Source organism: Pituophis catenifer, unplaced genomic scaffold, assembly GCF_029215685.1.
Source record: "Pituophis catenifer annectens isolate HBS135680 unplaced genomic scaffold, rPitCat1.0.hap2 SCAF_1, whole genome shotgun sequence".
NCBI classification, from domain to species: Eukaryota; Metazoa; Chordata; class Lepidosauria; order Squamata; family Colubridae; genus Pituophis; species Pituophis catenifer.
Window position 1 is genome coordinate 15,668,700 of NW_027256881.1, and position 18,925 is coordinate 15,687,624.

General features: G+C 41.1%; 1 protein-coding gene across 3 annotated transcripts in view; it reads right to left on the reverse strand.

Moving 5' to 3' along the window:
• Window positions 1-18,925, reverse strand: part of CAMKK1 (calcium/calmodulin dependent protein kinase kinase 1) — a 145,294-nt gene that overhangs the window by 72,698 nt on the left and 53,671 nt on the right. For all 3 annotated transcript variants that reach the window (XM_070932093.1, XM_070932092.1, XM_070932091.1), the window contains exon 2: window positions 2,668-3,236. In XM_070932093.1, the coding sequence (XP_070788194.1) occupies window positions 2,668-3,123 (456 nt within the window). In that variant the 5' untranslated portion in view covers window positions 3,124-3,236. The remainder of the gene's footprint in view (window positions 1-2,667; window positions 3,237-18,925) is intronic.

Consider the following 18,925-nt stretch of genomic DNA (forward strand, 5'->3'; position numbering starts at 1 on the left):
TTTATAGACCTCAAGATCCTGCTCCCCAGTTATGTATGGGTTTGGAGTGGACTACATCAATATTAGAAACAAAGAGAATGTCTTACACATAAAACACCTATGTATGCTTTGTGCTCCATACAGGTAATCCTTGATTTAAGACTGGTCTGGTAGGTGCTTGGCAACTGGCTCATCTTTACAACGGTCATGTACCCATGATTTACAATGTCTTTTGCCAGTTTCTAGCCTTTCTGGCCAGTTCCTAGCTAAGATTGCCCACAGAAATATATTGATTCATTTAATGATTACAGGGGTCTCTTAATAACTGCTGCATTCACTTAACAACTGTGACGTTAGCTTAACAACTGCCACAAAAAAGGTCATAAAATTGGGTCATGTGGGCGCCTTGATTTACGACCATCATGACTTAAATTGGAAAGTATGGGCTCCATTTACAGTCATAAGTTGAGGACTGCCTGTAAGTACTGAAAATAAAACATGCCACATCTATATTAAGTGTGCAGTCAGTTGTTATGGAAAAGATGAATTAAAGATGAAAGCAAAAGGGCAGGAAGGGCAGGCCTAGAAACCCAGAATAAATAGCTCTGTCTTAGAGACAAAGTCAGTCATTTTGCTGTCAGTCTCCATCAATGTCACACCAAACTCCACTTCTAGCGACAGCTTTCTGTTTAAAAAAGAAATGTGGCAAGTCACAAAAACAACGTCTTCTGGTGTCCTTAAAGAGGCTCATTCTTTGGCCTTCTCAGGGACCTTTGATAATGTTTGAAAAATAGAAGCAAACATAGGAAGAGATCAAAGGAAAAGATGATGATACTTGCAAAAGATGATAACCACAGGTTCAGTTAGAAATATAGGGTAAAGGAATTTACTAATGTAATTATTCTAAAGCAGGGGTGTCAAACTCAAGACCTGGGGGCCGGATCTGGCCCGCGGGGTGCTTAGATCTGGCCCACAGGGCTGACCTGGAACCAGCAAAGGAATGACCGGCGGTACCTCTGTCAGCAAAAATTGAGTTTGGGAGGATCGCCTGCAGCCCTCCCAAGCTCCGTTTTTGCTGGCAGAGGGTTGCAGGAGGCCGTAGCAGCTAAAAACTGAGCTTGGGAGCCCATTTTCACTCAGGCTGCCACAGGTGCCCCCGACATGAGTGACATCGAGCTGGCCACACCCACCCAGGCCCTCCAAGGTCAAACACAACCCTGATGTAGCCCTCAATGAAATCGAGTTTTACACCCTTGTTCTAAAGGGAAGATAGAGTAGCTTGTCTTTACAACAGCTCTGTGCGGAGATACCTAATGGCTGAATCAAGAAGGAAGCACTGAATCCTAAGCTTCCCACTGCATATTTTCAAAATTGTAAATTTCTGGTCCCCCCTAAAATCAGGGATCCCTTTTTAATTTACTAAATTTCATTGGTTTTCACCAAAGTATGTCTTAAACAACTGGGTTTTCCCTTGCTGATAAATTTACAAAGCAATATAAAAACAGCTACTATTATTACAAAGGAATTAGTCAATCCACAACTAGCGTATATTTGGAAAGGGACGTCACAGGCCTGACTATCAACCTCTTGTATTTCATGGTCATTTTGCCCTGACAATTTATATTAAAATACTTTTCTTATGGGACACAAATATAAATATATCTGCCAACTAAAAGCAACAGACAAAGGAGACTTGACTTAATGAAAGTTGATGCCACAATACATCAGCCAGTGAGAGAGTTATGTGGATTTTAGCAGTTACCAATAGCATAGCAACTACACATTCTTTGCCTGCATTAAAATTTTAAATTGCTTACTTTCCTGTCTTATATGAATCCCCTGGGAAACGCTACACACGTCAGCCAATAAAATAATAATCAGCAAGCTACCACCGCAGAGAAAACTTCCGTAGATATGTGCCAAAGCAGATGCACCCAAAAATGATGGTAGAAAGAAATGGAAGGGGCAGGCGGTAAAATTATGATTCGGATACACTGGTAACTGGGAGGAACTCTTGCATTAATGATTAGGAATAGGCTGAGGGGACCGTTTTGCATTGCTGAACTGAAGTCATTCCCAACGGACATATCCCAAAGGTGCTTTTTTCAAAAGGTAGCTGGACTATCTTTGCCTTTTCTCTTGAAGACATTTTGTTTCTCATCCAAGAAGCTTCTCCAGTCAGAACTGAAGAAGCTTCTTGGATGAGAAGCAAAACATCTTCAAAGAATAACAAAAGTCCAGTTGCCTTTTGAAAAAGTTCCTTTGGGACAACCATGACCTAGATGACTGAGAATCTCCATAGATCAGGGGTGTCAAACTCAAGGCCCATGGCCCACATCCGGCCCACAGGGGGTTTAGATCTGACCCACGGTGCCTCTGCCAGCAAAAATGGAGCTCGGGAGGGCCGCCATTTTCGCTGGCAGAGGGTTGCAGGAGGCTGTTGCAGCCAAAAATGGAGATCAGGAGTCCATTTTTTGCCGGCAGAGAGCTTGGCCAGCCACATGCCCCCCCGACACGAGTGATGTCAAGCTGGCCACACTCACCCTGGCCATGCCCACCCTGACTCCCTGAGATCAAACACAACCCTGATGTGGCCCTCAATGAAATTGAGTTTGACACCCCTGCCATAGACGTTCCCAGTGGACATAATAGGTAGCCATCAGAGTGGTTCACAAAGAGCAAACTTACCGCAGCATCCGAGATGGAGACTCGGTGGGATTCTATTGTCGGCCTCCTCCCTGTCCTTGGTGAAATATGCGTGGAGGGTCCCGTGGCATATGGACCAAAGTCCGGAAGGTCAGAGGAACTCAAGTAATTCCCAGTAGTCTTTTCTTGAAGGGAATACTTCCTGCCAGTCAAAATGGGCCTTTTGGAGAGCTTCTTTGGTTCATGCAACTCATTGGTGTCATCCAGTTCTTCGGAGGTGCCTGAATCAATACTGACTCCATTCCTTTGGTTGTTTTCAGCTGTGCAATTAGATAACAGAACAACACTTTCTTCTATTGCTTCCTGGCTGTTTGGTTTAATTCCATTGGGACCAACAGTTACATTGATGGCAGCTACTCTCTCGGCAAGCTCCATCTGAGCCTCTTTGCAATCCATGTCTGTGGCTTGGCCAACAATCTCAGCTGTAGAATCACCCATAGTCAAATCCTGGCTTTTTATGTTATTAGATGATAGTATAAGCCATCAGGACTGAAAAGTTCTTCTGAAGAGTCCAAGGTGGGGATCTTGGCCACATGGATTTCTGGAAAGAACTGTAATAAAGAACAGAGGAAGCAAAGAGAAAGCCATTACTTTAAAAGCCAGGATAGCAGGGATAGCAAATTGGTGCCTTCCAGATATTTTTGTCTACAACTTTCATAAAAGTTTGTCTCCAGTTATTCTGTCTAAAATTCATGGGGGAGCTGAAATCCCAAACATTTGGAGGAGGCTAAGTAGTCCACTGCTGTAACAGTATATTACACTTCTTCATTTTCAATCCCTCACCCCCAACCATCTTGAGGGATGTTATAACCTGCAGAGGTGGTATTCAGCAGGTTCTGACCAGTTCTGGACAACCAGTAGCAGAAATTTTGAGTAGTTCGGAGAACCAGTAAATAACACCTCTGACTGGTCCCGCCCCATCTATTCTCTGCCTCCCGAGTCCCAGCTGATCAGGAGGAAATGGGGATTTTGCAGTAACCTTCCCCTGGAGTGGGGAGGGAATTGAGATTTTACAGTATACTTCCCCTGCCATGCCCATCAAGCCATGCCCACCAAGCCATGCCATGCCCACCAAGCCATACCCACAGATAGGTAGTAAAAGGTAGTAAAAAATTTTCAATCCCACCACTGATAACCTGTCTCATAAGTACATTACTAACCCAAATTTTGTCTTTGTGGGATGCTAACATATAACTCTAGAACTTTTTTCTGTAATCCAATAATTCTCAGAAGTTGAAATCCAATATATTTGAAGCTCACCAGATGGAGAAGGCTACTTTAGAAATTAAATCACAGGGAAGGGAAGGATCCCATTTCTATTACACTCTCGCTTATTCACATGTAAGAATATAAGAGGAGTCCCAAAGGGAAGACCATAAACCAATGTGGTTCATCATTCTTTGCTTACTGGATGCTTACAGAAAACTCACAAACATGGACTGGAGAACAAATAGTCACTTCCACTTCCCTAGGACCTATATTTAAGAAGTGCAGGTTAAGATTCAGAAGTTGGTATCAAGCAATTCTCAGTTACAAGGGTGATGAATTCACCATTGGGAGACACAAAAGAACAGGTTAGGGATAGATCTTTTTGGAGAACATCTATGTGGTCACTAGGAGCCAGAAATGACCAAAAAAATGGCACATTTTTTTTAAAAAAATATTTTTTAAAAAAAATATCAACCATCAATAGCTACTAGATAGCATAATCCTTCATTAATTTGTTGAGACTCCTTTTAAAAAATCATTTCAGCTGGTGGCCATCACCACACCAGAGAACAACAAATTCTACAGTTGAACTCTGGGTTCAATATAAATAAATGTTTTATTTTATCAACCTTGAATCTCCCCACAATACATCTCAGTGGATGATCCCATATCATCCAAAGGGAGAAAAACTTCTCTTTTTTTAAAAAAAAAAATATTTATATGCCGCCCTTCTCCGAAGACTCAGGGCGGCTTACAATGAGTTAAGCAATAGCCTTCATACTTTTGTATATTTATACAAAGTCAACTTATTGCCCTCACAATCTGGGTCTTCATTTTACCTACCTTAGAAAGGATGGAAGGCTGAGTCAACCTTGAGCCTGGTGAGATTTGAACTTGCAGTAATTGCAGGCAGCTGATGTTAATAACAGTGCTTTAGTCTGCTGTGCCACCAGGGCTCCTCCTCTTTATTCAGTCTTCCATACCAGGCATGATTTCATGTACTTCATAGCTTCCACTAACCTGTCCACCATCCATATGTGTGTGAACCAGTGGTGGGATTCAATTTTTTTTTACTACCGGTTCTGTGGGCGTGGCAGGCTTGGTGGGCGTGGCTTGGTGGGCATGGCAGGGGAAGGATAGTGTAAAATCTCCATTCCCTCCCCACTCCAGGGGAAGGTTATTGCAAAATCCCCATTTCCTCCCGATCAGCTGGGATTCGGGAGGCAGAGGATAGATGGGGGCAGGACCAGTCAGAAGTGGTATTCACCGGTTCTCTGAACTACTCAAAATTTCCGCTACCGGTTCTCCAGAACTGGTCAGAACCTGCTGAATACCACCTCTGGTGTGAACTGGAACCCCAAGATTCCCAGCAATAAGTTGAGGACCACACCATTTGGAGGACTCCCAGAATGGGACAGAAAAGTCTGCTCTTTGGGATATCTGAAAAAGCCACAAGTGCTGTAGCTTTTTTACAGCAGCCGTGTTATTCCCATAATCAACTTGGTTGCCTGCCCGCACAAATCGTTAAGGCACCAGACGCTGTACAGCCATTTTACATACTGCAGATGCTAAGATTCAGGTACAATCATCTGTTCAGTTAATGTGGTTGCTGAGGACATATTTTGCCAGAAGGAGAAAAGATAGCTTTTCAAAGCTGTATGAAACCATAGAAATGCTGGAAAGAAAAAAAACCACCTCTGAATAGAACACATACAGGTTGAGTTAACCTTCAGCAGCAAGTAAGTAAGGAGGCAAGTGGCTTTGAAAAGGGGTCCTTAAAAATGATTGATTATATTCAAAACAAATATGGGACTAAAAAGTTTCAAATAGTATATGAATGAATATTTGGATTTAAGATTTGTTATTACTTAGCTACGTAAATAGGAAGTTAAAGTGAAAAAGGGATGAAAAGAGTTTATAGATAGTTAGCATATGTTAGATTAAGATTGCTAAATGAAATACCCTGTATTTCGCTCTGGGAAGTCAGGGAGGGGAGAAGGGGGAGGGGAGGGAGGGGTAATGGGGAGGGAGGTGGGATTCAAAACTTGGTTAAAATGTTTGTAAAAACTTTTCAATTAAAAAAAGAAAAGAAAAGGGGTCCTTAAAATGACAATTGATGGGAGATGAATGAATTGGTTTGCTTTAAGGGCTGAGGCTCTTCACCTGAAATGGTTTTTAAGAAAGAGAAGTTTTTCAAGGGCAGAAGACTGTTTCCTCTTTTCTTCTCTTTGTAAATACCAAATCACTGGCCTCAGGAATTGACTGCATCGTTCCCATCTTTCCTTCTTCATAGGCACCTTGCCAGGAACTGTTCTATCAGCAGTTGAAATGAAGTGGGCGGCTTCATATTCCAATAAAGGAGAATATTTGTAGCTCAGGGTTGAAATGAGGGGTCCTTGGTGCTCTCTGAGCTTGGTTGTTTTTTTGCAGACATCTCATTACCAAACTAGCTAACATCATCAGGGCTGACTATTGTTCAGCAAATGTGCAAGAAAACAGCTAAACTGAGAGAGGACGAAGGAGCCCTCCAATTGTGTTCATGTAGCAATTGCAGGCATTGGGGCTGGTCTAAACAGTTGCAGCCTCCCAATCTTACCCACACGTCAAAGTAAGAGTTACAAGAACTGGGATGAGGCACTATCTTGTCCTGCATCCTAGCAATAGCAATAGCACTTAGACTTATATACCGCTTCACAGTGCTTTACAGTCCTCTCTAAGCGGTTTACAGAGTCAGCCTATTGCCCTCAACAATCTGGGTCCTCATTTTTACCGACCTCGGAAGGATGGAAGGCTGAGTCAACCTTAAGCCTAGTGAGATTCGATCTGCCAAACTGCCAGTGATCAGAAGAAGTAGCCTGCAGTACTGTACTCTAACCACTGCACCACCGTGGCTCCTCCTAGGCTAGGGGTCTGCAACCTGCGGCTCTGGAGCCGCATGTGGATCTTTCACCCCTCTGCTGCGGCTCCGTCACTCAACATATGCATCACAACTCCAATGTGCGACACCTGCCAGCACATGATTTATTGAGCTTTTCAACCCCTGGTAGGCCAACCGTGGATAAATCCAAGAAAAGAAAAGTTTCAGAAGAAAACAGAACGTTTCATTCAACTACATATGCTAGTTTTGTGGCCGCTCAAGAAATAGTCAGGCACAGGAAGGGTTTTGTGGCTCCCGGTGTTTTCTTTTCTGTGGGAAACGGGTCCAAATGGCTCTTTGAGTGTTTAAGGTTGCAGACCCCTGTCCTAGGCCATTCTATGGCTGGTCTTTCATTCTGGACAGAGAGGATGGTGGCCCCTGATACAACAAATGTTCCAGTGCTGCTCTGCTGAAACTCTGCAGAAAAAATAGCTAAGGCTGAACTATATGCAAGATGTGTGTGGGCTAAAGTGTGTGTGTGTGTGTGTTTTTTTTTTTGGAGGGAGGAGGTGTTTCCTACCAAGTCAACAACAAACTCAGGTAGCTGGTAGCCTATTCATGTGGAATTGAAATGGCACCATTCGAAAATGCTTCTTTAAGTAGGATGAGATGTTACGCAGAAAACCAGGGTAGCTGCTGAAAACAGAAGGCACAAACAAAAATGAAGAACAGATGAATAAGAGTGAAATTATTGGTTCACACTTTGTAGTAAGTAGCCTAATGAGATGGAAGATTAAAACAGCATCTCTAGCAAGCTCTCTATTTCCCTAGGGGGAAAAAAAAACCAATACAATTCTCTACGCAAGTGGGAATGGAAACTTTCTAATCTCCTATAAAGCAGGAGAGGAAGCCAGTACTGTCATAGGACAAGGCAACACAACAGCTGGGTTCCTGCAAATCATCACCTTCATTTGCAAAAATAGTTTAAGCTGTGTCTAAGGATAGCACAGAGGTACAAGAGAGAACAGTTTGTCAACTTCTGATGTCATGTTAATGGTAATAGCAGTGATAGCAGTGTTCCAATATCTAAGGCACAGGTGTCAAACTTGTGGTGTCAGGCTTCCTTCACATGATGTTTTGCGATGTTTTTTCCCTTCATGGAGCTGGGATGGGTGTGGCCTGCGCGTGATACATCCGGCCCACGGGCCGCCAGTTTGACACCCCTGATAAGGGGCTGCCACAAAGAAGAGAGGGTCAACCTATTCTCCAAAGCACCAGAAGGCAAGACAAGAAGCAATGGATGGAAACTAATCAAGGAGAGATCCAACCTAAATCTAAGGAGAAATTTCCTAACCGAACGATTAATCAGTGGAATGACTTGCCTCCAAGAAGTTGTGGGTACTCCCAACACTGGAGGTTTTTAAGAAGAGATTGGACAATATGTTTGAAATGATATAGGGTTTCCTGCTTCAGCTGGGGGTTGGACTAGAAGATCTCCAAGGTCCCTTCAAACTCTGTTTTTCTATTATTCTGTCATGCCCACTATGGAAACCATTTTTGGAACAGGCAACTTCCTTTCACCAGCAGCTATTTTAAATGTATCTATGATGTCAAATTTCAAATCTGCATATTGGGCACTAAATGCGGCCTACAGGCAATCCTTGATGTACAATCACTTGTTTAATGACCATTCGAAGTTACAACAATGCTGGAAAAAACCCTACAACATGTATGTATGATAGTTGCAGCATCCTGAAGTCACACGAACCCCATCTACAACCTTCCCAGCCGGTTTCCCAAGTAAAGTCAGTAGGCAAAGCTGGATTGACTTAATGACCATCTGATCTGCTTAATGACCATAACAAAAAAAAGTTATAAAATTAGACATGGTTCACTTAAGGACCATCTCTTTTAGCAATGGATGTTCTAGTTTCAGTTGTGGTCTTGTGTTAAGGAACTACTTGCACTTCTGCTGTATCCTGTAACTGGAAACACTGTTAAAAGGAACATGTTCCAGACTAATTGGAAGAACATTAATATTCTGTTGCAGATTCCACATATTTTACTTGTTTCACATCTTAGCATTGGAAACCTTGATATTTTGTGGATGCAGTTTGTGTCAGCCACTATTTTACTGCACCAACTAAAGCAAGTTACAAATTCTAATTACTTAATTGCTATAATTATATCTGCTTGCCCTCAGCAAACTAAAATGCAACAGTTCTTTAAAAAAAAAAGGACAGAAGATTTTTTTTTGAGGTAATAATATTCTCCTGCAATTTACATATATATCTGCATCAATAAGATTATAACACATAGGAGGGTGTGGTTTGTATGAATGTGATTTGTTTATTTACTTTTAGGGTAGCCTCTCTTAATTCTATGTCTCCTTTCCAAACAGACCAGACAAAAAACATAACAAGATGAGCCATTTCTACTTTATTGTACAGCTACATTAACAGAATCTTGCAAGTCTGAAAGTACATATTCTTCACCTCTCCTTTACAGCTCAAAGAAACTAAGGAGCCTCTTGCCTCTAAGCCTCTTGCCCCACCCAATACCCAGCTACAGGCTATGCCGTCTCTTATCTGACTGTTCCCTTGGTACCATCTCTTCCCCCTATTCTATCTCCTGAGGCCATTCCCACATACCATTAGACAGAATATAACGATGGAGATTATTTGCAAACAAATAATGATGCTTTTGAAATTTTTGTTGTGTGTGTTGTGGCCTGCCATTGGCCAGCGGAGCTGGCAGCAGATTCGGACAGTGAGGAGGTTGGGGAGGAACATGGGCCTGTCCTGGAGTCTGGGGAAGGCTCTGATGAGGGATCTGTGTCGGAGGCAGAGAGGGGGCCAGGGCTGTATGCCAGTTATCAGTTGCCTTCGGAGTCAGACATGAGTGAGGCAGATGAACAGCTGGAGCCTGTTCCCAGTGTGCGCATGCGCAGAGTTGCCAGACGAAGGGAACAGCTAAAGAAACAAGGGTCGACTTGGGAGTAAGACCACAGGTGGACGATGAATGCCCCCTCCCAGAGGGAATAAAAGAGGAGTGAAAGGGGAGTGGAGTTTGCAGGAGACAATTAGTTCACTTAATTGGTTTGTAACTCTCTGACAGTGGTGGGTTCCTCCCGGTTTGGCCGAGCTGGTAGCAGTGACGATATGACGTCACCAAACTGGTTCTCTTTGTTTGGGAGCTGGGCCCTCCCACCCATCCCCGCGTTATTCTTACCTTTTATTTGGCCCCGCCCCCAATGTATTCGCTGCCTCCCAAGTCCCAGCTGATTGGCTAGAAGGAAAAAAACTGTTTAAACTCTTGCCACGAGGCTTCAAAGGGCCGCCCTACAGCTGATCAGTGTTAAAAGGCAGCGTGGTGGTAGACCAGTGCGCTCAAAAAACAAATGGGTAGACCGGTGCCTCGAAAAACAAATGGGTAGACCAGTGCACTTGAAAAATAAATGGGTAGACCAGAACGCTCCAAGAACAAATGGGTAGACCAGTACAGCTCTGCAAGCAGTTAAAAGCCTGGTAGACTAGTACCTCTGCTAAATCCTACAGAACTGTCACATGACCATCAAACCACATCCACAAAATAAGCCACGCCCACAGAACTGGTAGTAAAAATTTTTAGAACCCACCCCTGGCATGAAGAGACTCATGACTGATGATGCATTTGACCCCCTTCCTTGGGGTCAGCCTAGTCAACTCTCACATCATTCTTTTACTTTAACCTTATGGTAAAGGTTTACCATAAGGTTTACTACTCATGGTTGATGCTTCTTTGTAGACTACTCAAAAGGCTGCCACCAAGCCACAATACAGGATTCTTGTTATGAGGAAAATTAAAAGTCGGAACATTAGATCTGAATGCTGCCTTGAGTTGTCCCAAAATAAACTTGTGATAAAAATCAATAATAATAATAATAATAATAATAATAATAATAATAATAATAATCAGTGTTAAAAGACAGTGTGGTGGTAGACCAGTGCGCTTGAAAAATAAATGGGTAGACCGGAACGCTCCAAGAACAAATGGGTAGACCGGTACAGCTCTGCAAGCAGTTAAAAGCCTGGTAGACCAGTACCTCTGCTAAATCCTAAAGAATTGTCACATGACCATCAAACCATGCCCACAAAATAAGCCATGCCCACAGAACCTGTAGTAAAAAATTTTAGAACCCACCCCTGCTCTCTGAGACTCCTTGCCAACTTTTGAAGATATCGGCCTGGCAGCTCTCCAAACCAGATAAAGTCTGTGACTGTAAATTCTCCCTTGAAAGACTTTGCTGGATGTGAATGAGAAGAATTCACAGTAACTTAATAAAAAGGGATTTTTGTCGGGACAAGGAGTCCGCTTCATGCACTTGGGAAGCTCTTGGTCAGAACAGTGTGATCTTTGTCTCCAAGTTTGCGCCATTAAAATACCTTTCCAAAGTGAAGCCCACAGCATCAGAAATCAGCTACTACTGTAGCAGAATGAGCCATAAATTTATTTATTTATTTATTTGTTTGTTTTAATTTAAATATCACTGCTGCTCCATTAGGCAGTGCTAATCTTTCCAAGGTATGTTATTAAATGTGAAAATGTGCATCTGGGGGGGGGGGATTCCACAAAAAAGCTACTGGTTAGGTCGTTAGGCCATTTTCCCAATAGTGAAGTCAGGCAACGAGTACCAACAGAAACAATGTCAAAATTCGGTCTTCCCTTCCTTGTCTGTTGCAGTGCCCACCCTTTGGAATTGCATTCCACCCAGTGGTGGGTTCTAACCGGCTTTACTACTGTTTTTTTTTTTTTACACATTTGATTTATATGCCGCCCTTCTCCGGAGACTCAGGGTGGCTTACAATGTGTTAAGCAATTGTAAGCCGCCCTGGTGGTTTACAGCAGATTAATAGCCTGTTATTATCATTCAGCTGCCTGCAATTACTGCTAGTTTGAATCTCCCCAGGCTCAAGGTTGACTCAGCCTTCCATCCTTTCTAAGGTAGGTAAATTGAGGACCCAGTTTGTGGGGGCAATAAGCTGACTTTGTATATTTGTATAAATATACAAAAGTATGAAGGCTATTGCTTAACGCATTGTAAGCCGCCCTGAGTCTCCGGAGAAGGGCGGCATATAAATCATTTTTTTTTTAAAAAAAAAAATAGCCTTCATACTTTTGTATATTTTATACAAAGTCAGCTTATTGCCCCCACAATCTGAATCCTCATTTTACCTACCTTAGAAAGGATGGAAGACTGAGTCAACCTTGAGCCTGGTGAGATTTGAACTTGCAGTAATTGCAGGCAGCTGATGTTAATAACAGTGCTTTAGTCTGCCGTGCCACCAGGTTCTCTTCATGGATGCGCTTTGCGCGCGATCGCTGAAAAAAGAGAACCAGTTCGGTGACGTCATATTGTCACTGTTACTGGCTCTGCCGAACTGGGCTGAACAGGGAGGAACCAACCACTGATTCCACCCATAAAATCTCTGAACACCTGGCTGTTCCTCACAAACCTTGTGGGAGGATGGGTGTTGTTGACCCTCTACAATAGTGCTTTTCAACCTTGGCAACATTAAGATGTGTGGACTTCAATTCCCAGAATTTCCCAGCCAGTAGTTCCTAGCATGCCAGGGTTATTAATATTATCAGTAGACACTGCATATATTAGTTTACCAATGAATTCAATATAATATTGTATTGTTCATATTGTATCAATTCATTGATATAAGAGTGACTTCTGAGAGTTACATAGTTTTTTTGTTTTTGTTTTCCTTTTCCTTTTTAGTTTGTATTCCTTGTTTGATTTTTAACTTTTTCTTTAAGATTAAAGATTGTTTTGTTTAAAAAAATCTAATAAGGGACAAAGAAGGAAGGAAGGAAGGAAGGAAGGAAGGAAGGAAGGAAGGAAGGAAGGAAGGAAGGAATTACAGCTTGCACTGCTGTTAGATTTATGTAAATTTACTACTAAATTTCTGTAAAACTACCTTTCTTTAATCTATGTTTCCCAGATATATTGACTTCATTTCCCATAATCTTTAACGAATGATGATTGAAGAATGATGGCAACTAAATTCCAGCCCATCTGAAGGACTGCAAGTTAGCAATACTGATAAAGACTAAAACATGCAAAGACATTGATCCAAATTGACAGAACACAGAAATTTACTTAAATTAGGATCCTATTTTTCAAGAAGAGCACCAGTAGTCCTCGATTTACAACCATTTGTTTAGTGACTGTTCGAAGTTACAATGGCCCTGGAAAAAGTGATTTATGACCATTTTTCACACTTATAACTGTTGCAGGATCCCCATGGTCACATGATCAAAATTCAGATGCTTGACAGCATGTATTTATGGCAGTTGCAATCTCCTGAGTTCATGTGATCACCTTTTGGGACCTTTCTGACAAGCAAAGTCAATGGGAAAGCCATACCCACTTAACAACCACGGGGAGAAAGGTTGTAAAATTCATGTCTATGGAGATTCTCAGCCATCCAGGTCATGGTTGTCCCAAAGGTGCTTTTTCAAGAGGCAACTGGACTTTCTGGTTTTTCTTTGAAAATGTTTCGCTTCTCATCCAAGAAGCTTCTTCAGCTCTGACTGGATTGTTGTAAAATTCACTTAACAACTGTCTTGTTTAGCAATGGCAATTGTAGTCATAAGTTGAGGACTACCTGCAATCAATATAATGTGAAATATTGGTCATTTTCTTCTCTTTCCAAATGTGGAGGTAACCAGGGGTGGGATTCAGCTGGTTTGGACCGGTTCGGGTGAACCGGGTGCTAATTTTAAATCTGGTTCGCCGAACTGGTAGTTACAAGGACTGGCTGGCCCTGCCCACCATGCGTCTCCCCTCCCCTCCCAGGAGTCTCCATGCCTGTTTTGGATGCCAGGTAAGTGCAGCGCTGGGAGGGCAAAAAATGGGCCTCCCGGAAGTCTGGAAATGGACCCGTTTCTGGCCTCTGGAGGGCCTCCAGAGCCGCAGGGAGGCCATTTTCGCCCTCCCGGAGGCTCGAAACAAGCCTCCGTAGCTTGGGGAGGGTGAAAATGCCCCCCCCAACATGGTGCAGGAGGCCATCAATGCCACACCCACCCAGCAACCGCACAGAGAACCGATTGCTAAAAGTTTTGAATCCCAACCCTGGAAATAACACATTGGCATGTTTTCTACTATTTTTCAAAAGGAACATGGAAAAATGAAGAACTATATAACAACGTTTCAATCCAATTTACGTCCTTTTGTGACATGCTAGGCTTCTCAAGAGAGGTAATAAACAGCCGAAAGGGTCAGTGGAACTATTGCCTAAAACTAACCCTTAGGAAAATGAAACACAGCCATTTCTACAAACTTGGCAAAAAATATACGTCTCAAATTGGCATCAACAAGCAGTACTATTTTTAGAAGAGAAACAGAAGGGGGAAAGCACAGTTTGAAACATCTAAGGATGGTGGGTTGGAAGAGCTCTCCTTCCCTGAACTGCATTAAAAAAAAAGCAGATACTAGAAAGCTAATATGATTGGCCAGGGAGAGAAATGTACAACCATAGGATCGTAACCTGCATTTGCACAACATATTTTAGCTGGTCACATAATTAGCCCATCTGGAGAATTAGAACCATAAATTAGCCAAAAGTATCAGATTTGTACAGCATCATTGTACAGATATTGGGTGCTGGCTTTACAAGAAAGAGGGATTCTCAACAATGGAAAATGAAAGATTTTTTCATACAATTTGAGAGTTACAAGGCCAGAAATCCTAGGGATTTGATTGGTTGAGAAAAGTTTGGGGAGAAGCTAGTTAGGTCCTTGTCTAGTTATCTGAGGTTAGTTCTATTGGTAGATGGCCTTTTCAAAGACGGCAGCAGAGCTGGGGAAGTCCCTTGTTAAGAGGTGGACAGTTGAGATAATTGGGGGCTTGTCCGTGATTAAAGATGGAACTTCGAGTTTCTCCCTTTGTTACTATATTGCAATTCCCTTGTTAGGATTGTATTGTGAGCTGTAAGGAGGCTCTATTCTTTGATTTAATTGGGATTACAGGGGGTTTCATCAGGGCGCAGGGAGGATCAATTTCAGAGATTAAGCAAAGAGATTAATTAGGTTCCCAGTCACATCTAAATGAAAGAGTGCAGCCTCCATTTTCTTTGTGAGATTTACTGTATTTTTTGGAGTATAAAACGCACCTTTTTTCCCCAAAAAAGAGAGTGAAAATCTGGGTGGGTCTTAAATTCCAAATGTAGCCCTGCCCAGCTTCTCAAACAGAGTTTTCAGAGGCTGAAAAAAGTATCAGAAACAAAGCTTCAGAAAAGAAGCCCCCAAACAGAGCTTCAGAAAAGAAGCCCCCAAACAGAGCTTCAGAAAAGAAGCCCCCAAACAGAGCTTCAGAAAAGAAGCCCCCAAATAGAGCTTCAGAGGCTTTTTTTCTGAAGCTCTGTTTCGGAGGCTTTCAGAGGCAGGAAAACAACTTTTTTCTGAAATGGAGTTTCAGAAGTTTCAGAGGCAGAAAAAAAGCAAAAAAAAACAAGGCACAACCAAGGAACCTGTTGCTAAAATTCACCTCTGGGAACAGCTGATTGAGGGTATTCCGGGAGGCCGATCCACCTGCCAATCAGCTTTTTTTTAATTTTCCTCGCCCAAAACTAAGATGCGTCTTATACTCCGGTGCATCTTATACTCTGAAAAATATGGTATTTTCTAAGGTTAGCATGTTGAACAACAGACGTTTATTAGCTTATTTGAGTATGTTGTGCAAACATGGTTACAATGTAGGAACAGACCTTGGAAGTAATCTATTCCCAATATTCTTTTCAATGTAGGATTTATCATGCACAACGTAACTATAGCAGTTTTGATCAAAGCTCATGCAGAACAGCTTGTTTGCTGGCAGTTTAACATACGCACTTACAGTGAACCTATTTGCTTGGGGAAAAAATAAAAGGCAAACCTGAAAAGGGAGAAAAACTGAAAGAGGTTTGTAAGTTTAAAAATAGGTAGGTAAAATGAGGACCCAGTTGTGGGGGCAATAAACTGACTTTGTATAAATATACAAAAGTATGAAGGCTATTGCTTAACGCATTGTAAGCCGCCCTGAGTCTTCAGAGAAGGGCGGCATATAAATAAATAAATAAATAAATAAATAAATAAATAGTTTAAAAATATAATTTTTATGTTGATAATTCTGTTTTACAATGGAACATTCAAGAGCAAAACCAAGAAAACAAATATTAAATTAAATAATTTAATAAGACAGCTTTCTAAAAAAAGGACTGTCCTTCATAACTATGGTTACTGGAATAAACACTCAGGAGAATTTTCAGTGAACCCAACTACTTTCTTGTTTTTAATGCTAAATTCCCGTCAAACATCTCAGTTGCTCTGTGTGGCTCTATATAGTACTGTGACACAATGCATATAGCACTGAAATTGGAGAAGAGAAATAGTTTCCCCTAAAATAAGACATCCCTGATAATAAGCCCAATCGGGCTTTTGAGTGCATGCACTAAAATAAGCCCCCCCTGAAAATAAGCCCTCCCCGAAAATATTTAAACGCATGCGCAGCCAGTCCCTGCATTTTCCTCTGGTTTCTTCCATGTGCCCCAAAATAATAAGACCTCCCCGAAAATAAGCCCAAACGCTTATTTCGGGGTTCAAAAAAATATAAGAGGACGACTTCCGGGTTGGCTCCGCGGCACCATGGACGGTCTTTTTAGACCGCCGCCCCCGCGATCTCGTTGAGCCGTTCTGACAGCGCTAATCAGCTGTCAAACAGCTTGAAAATCTCCCCTTTGGGAAAAGAAGGGGAGGAGAGCTGGTGGGTGAGGGTAGAGCTCCCTGAAAACCCCTGGATTAATTCCAGGGGTTCGGAGGGCGAGAGCTCCCCGTTCAGCCCACTGAAGCTCCGGATCCGGGGGGTACTCTGTTTTTTGTACAGAGCTAGGCGTCGCGTCCAATTTCTGCTGTCAAATAAAAGATTAAATGATCTCAAAAAAGCAGGCGGAACGGAAGCAGGAGGACAAGCTTTTCGCAAGTATAATGCTTAACTCCGGGGATACAATGTTTCTAATTGGATTTTCTGAGCTGGAAGTAAAGATGGTGGTTTTTTTGTTGCGATTTTAAAAGTGAAGTTAGAAAGGAAAGTGTCTGCTAATAGACTCGTGCTCAGAGACTGGCTTTAAATTGCTGGATTAGATTTTAAAGAGCTGTTTGGGACAAGATTATTTCATTTGGTGCTTTATAAAGAAATTGCTGAAAGTTGTTCAAGAGGATGGCTGTGACTTTATGACTTTATGGTTGTGGGAAGAAAGAAAATCTTTTTAAAATAAAATGGCTTCCAAGAAAGGAGATTTTGAAAGTGCTGGAAGCTATTTGGAGGTGTCAGAAACGATACAGTTGTCTGATTTACAGAACTACAACGATCCTAATGCAGAATTTACAGAATTTATAAAAGAAGCCATGAATAACCTTACTGCAGTTATAAGTAATCAAATACCAATTCTTAAAGGGATAACAACAGAAATGATGGAGAAGACAAAAGCAAGTACGGAGCATGATGACAACCCAGGGGACATTTTGATTGAAGCAGAGAAGGTGGAAGAATCTTCTCAAGAATTTTCAAGCTTATTCTCTGCTCTTTTTGAAAAAATTGACAGAATCTTTCAAAATTACGATTTGGTTTGGAAGAAAGTAGCAAATGATCAGACTTCCGAAGTTTTAGAAGATGAAGGAGATTTGCCAGTGGTATTTAAACACTTAACAGAAAAGAAACAACTCAACTTTTTTTCACAAACTCTTGACAATCTTTGGTTTTACAGACGAAGGAATGAACTGATTGATATAAGCAAGAAGAGGCGATATGGGGGCTCTAAATCAGAGGAAATTTTTTCAAAAAGGGGACAATCTTTGCAGTTACATCAACCTCAAATTAAAATTAAAAACCTCCTCAAAATAGAAGTAGGAGGGATGCAGAAAGACTGGAAAAAATATAAAAAGAAAGCAAGAATGGAAGATTAACCTTTCTTTTTGGTTTTGCAGTTGTTCTATTAATGGTTAAAATGATTACGTTTTAGGTGTTACAACTACTGAGGGGGAAAATGTATTAATTCAAATATTGATTTTTAAATATGAAGCATTAATGGTTAATTAAAATGATTATGTTTTTTTTAAAAAAATGTAGAAACTTAAATAATGATAATGGCTAAAAATGATTATGTTTTAGTAGTTAAAAGTTGGAGGGAGGAAAAAAGACTGAGGGGGTAAACGTACAGATTATGATTATTAATTAAGGTTTATTTTTTGTTTTAAGATTTTTTAAAACATTTGAGAGTAAGAATGTAAGATTAATCTTTTTTGGTTTTCTAGTTTATGTATTAATGGTTAATTAAAACGCTGATGTTTATGTTTTAAAATTTTAAAAGTTGGAGGGAGGAACAACGAAGGGGGAAAATTTAGAAATTTAGAAAATGTAGAAATTTAACTATTGAATATCCAAGGTTTATTTCTTGTTATAAGATTCCAAAATATCTTAACTTTGAGAAAAGTAGGAGGGGGAAAAATGTTTTTGCAAATGAATTGAATACCTTATTGATATATTAAGAGAATTTTTAAGGTTTGAATGCTTAATATTTGTTAATGGTTTTAAAACTCTTAGAGTTATTGGATTATATGCTACTTTGAGTCTATAAAAAGGGAGGTTGATGAAATTGTAAAAGGGGAGTTAAGGGGTCTTGGGAGCTATTAAATCTTGCAGTTAGCTAGTTTATTTTAGCGAATGTTTGGTGAAATATATGCCCTGTTTTTGTTCTGGGAAGTCGGGGGTGGGGGGTGGTGAGGAGGGGTTGAAGATTGAGTTTAGAGATGGATTATGGATTAATTTTTTTTTCTTTTTTTCTTGATGATAGTTTGAATGATTGTTTATATTGTATACTTGTTTGATCAGAAAATAAAAACTTTTTTAATAAAAAAAAAAGAGTTACTTGTAAATAGAGTTACAACTCTTTACAATAGTTACTTGTAAAGAGCCTTGATAGTACAGGGGTTTAGTGCACCCTGTTATTAACACAGCTGCCTGCAATTTCTGCTGGTTCGAATCTCTCCAAGGCTCAAGGTTGACTCAGCCTTCCATCCTTTCTAAGGTAGGTGAAATGAGGACCCAGTTTGTGGGGGCAATAAGCTGACTTTGTATAAAATATACAAAAG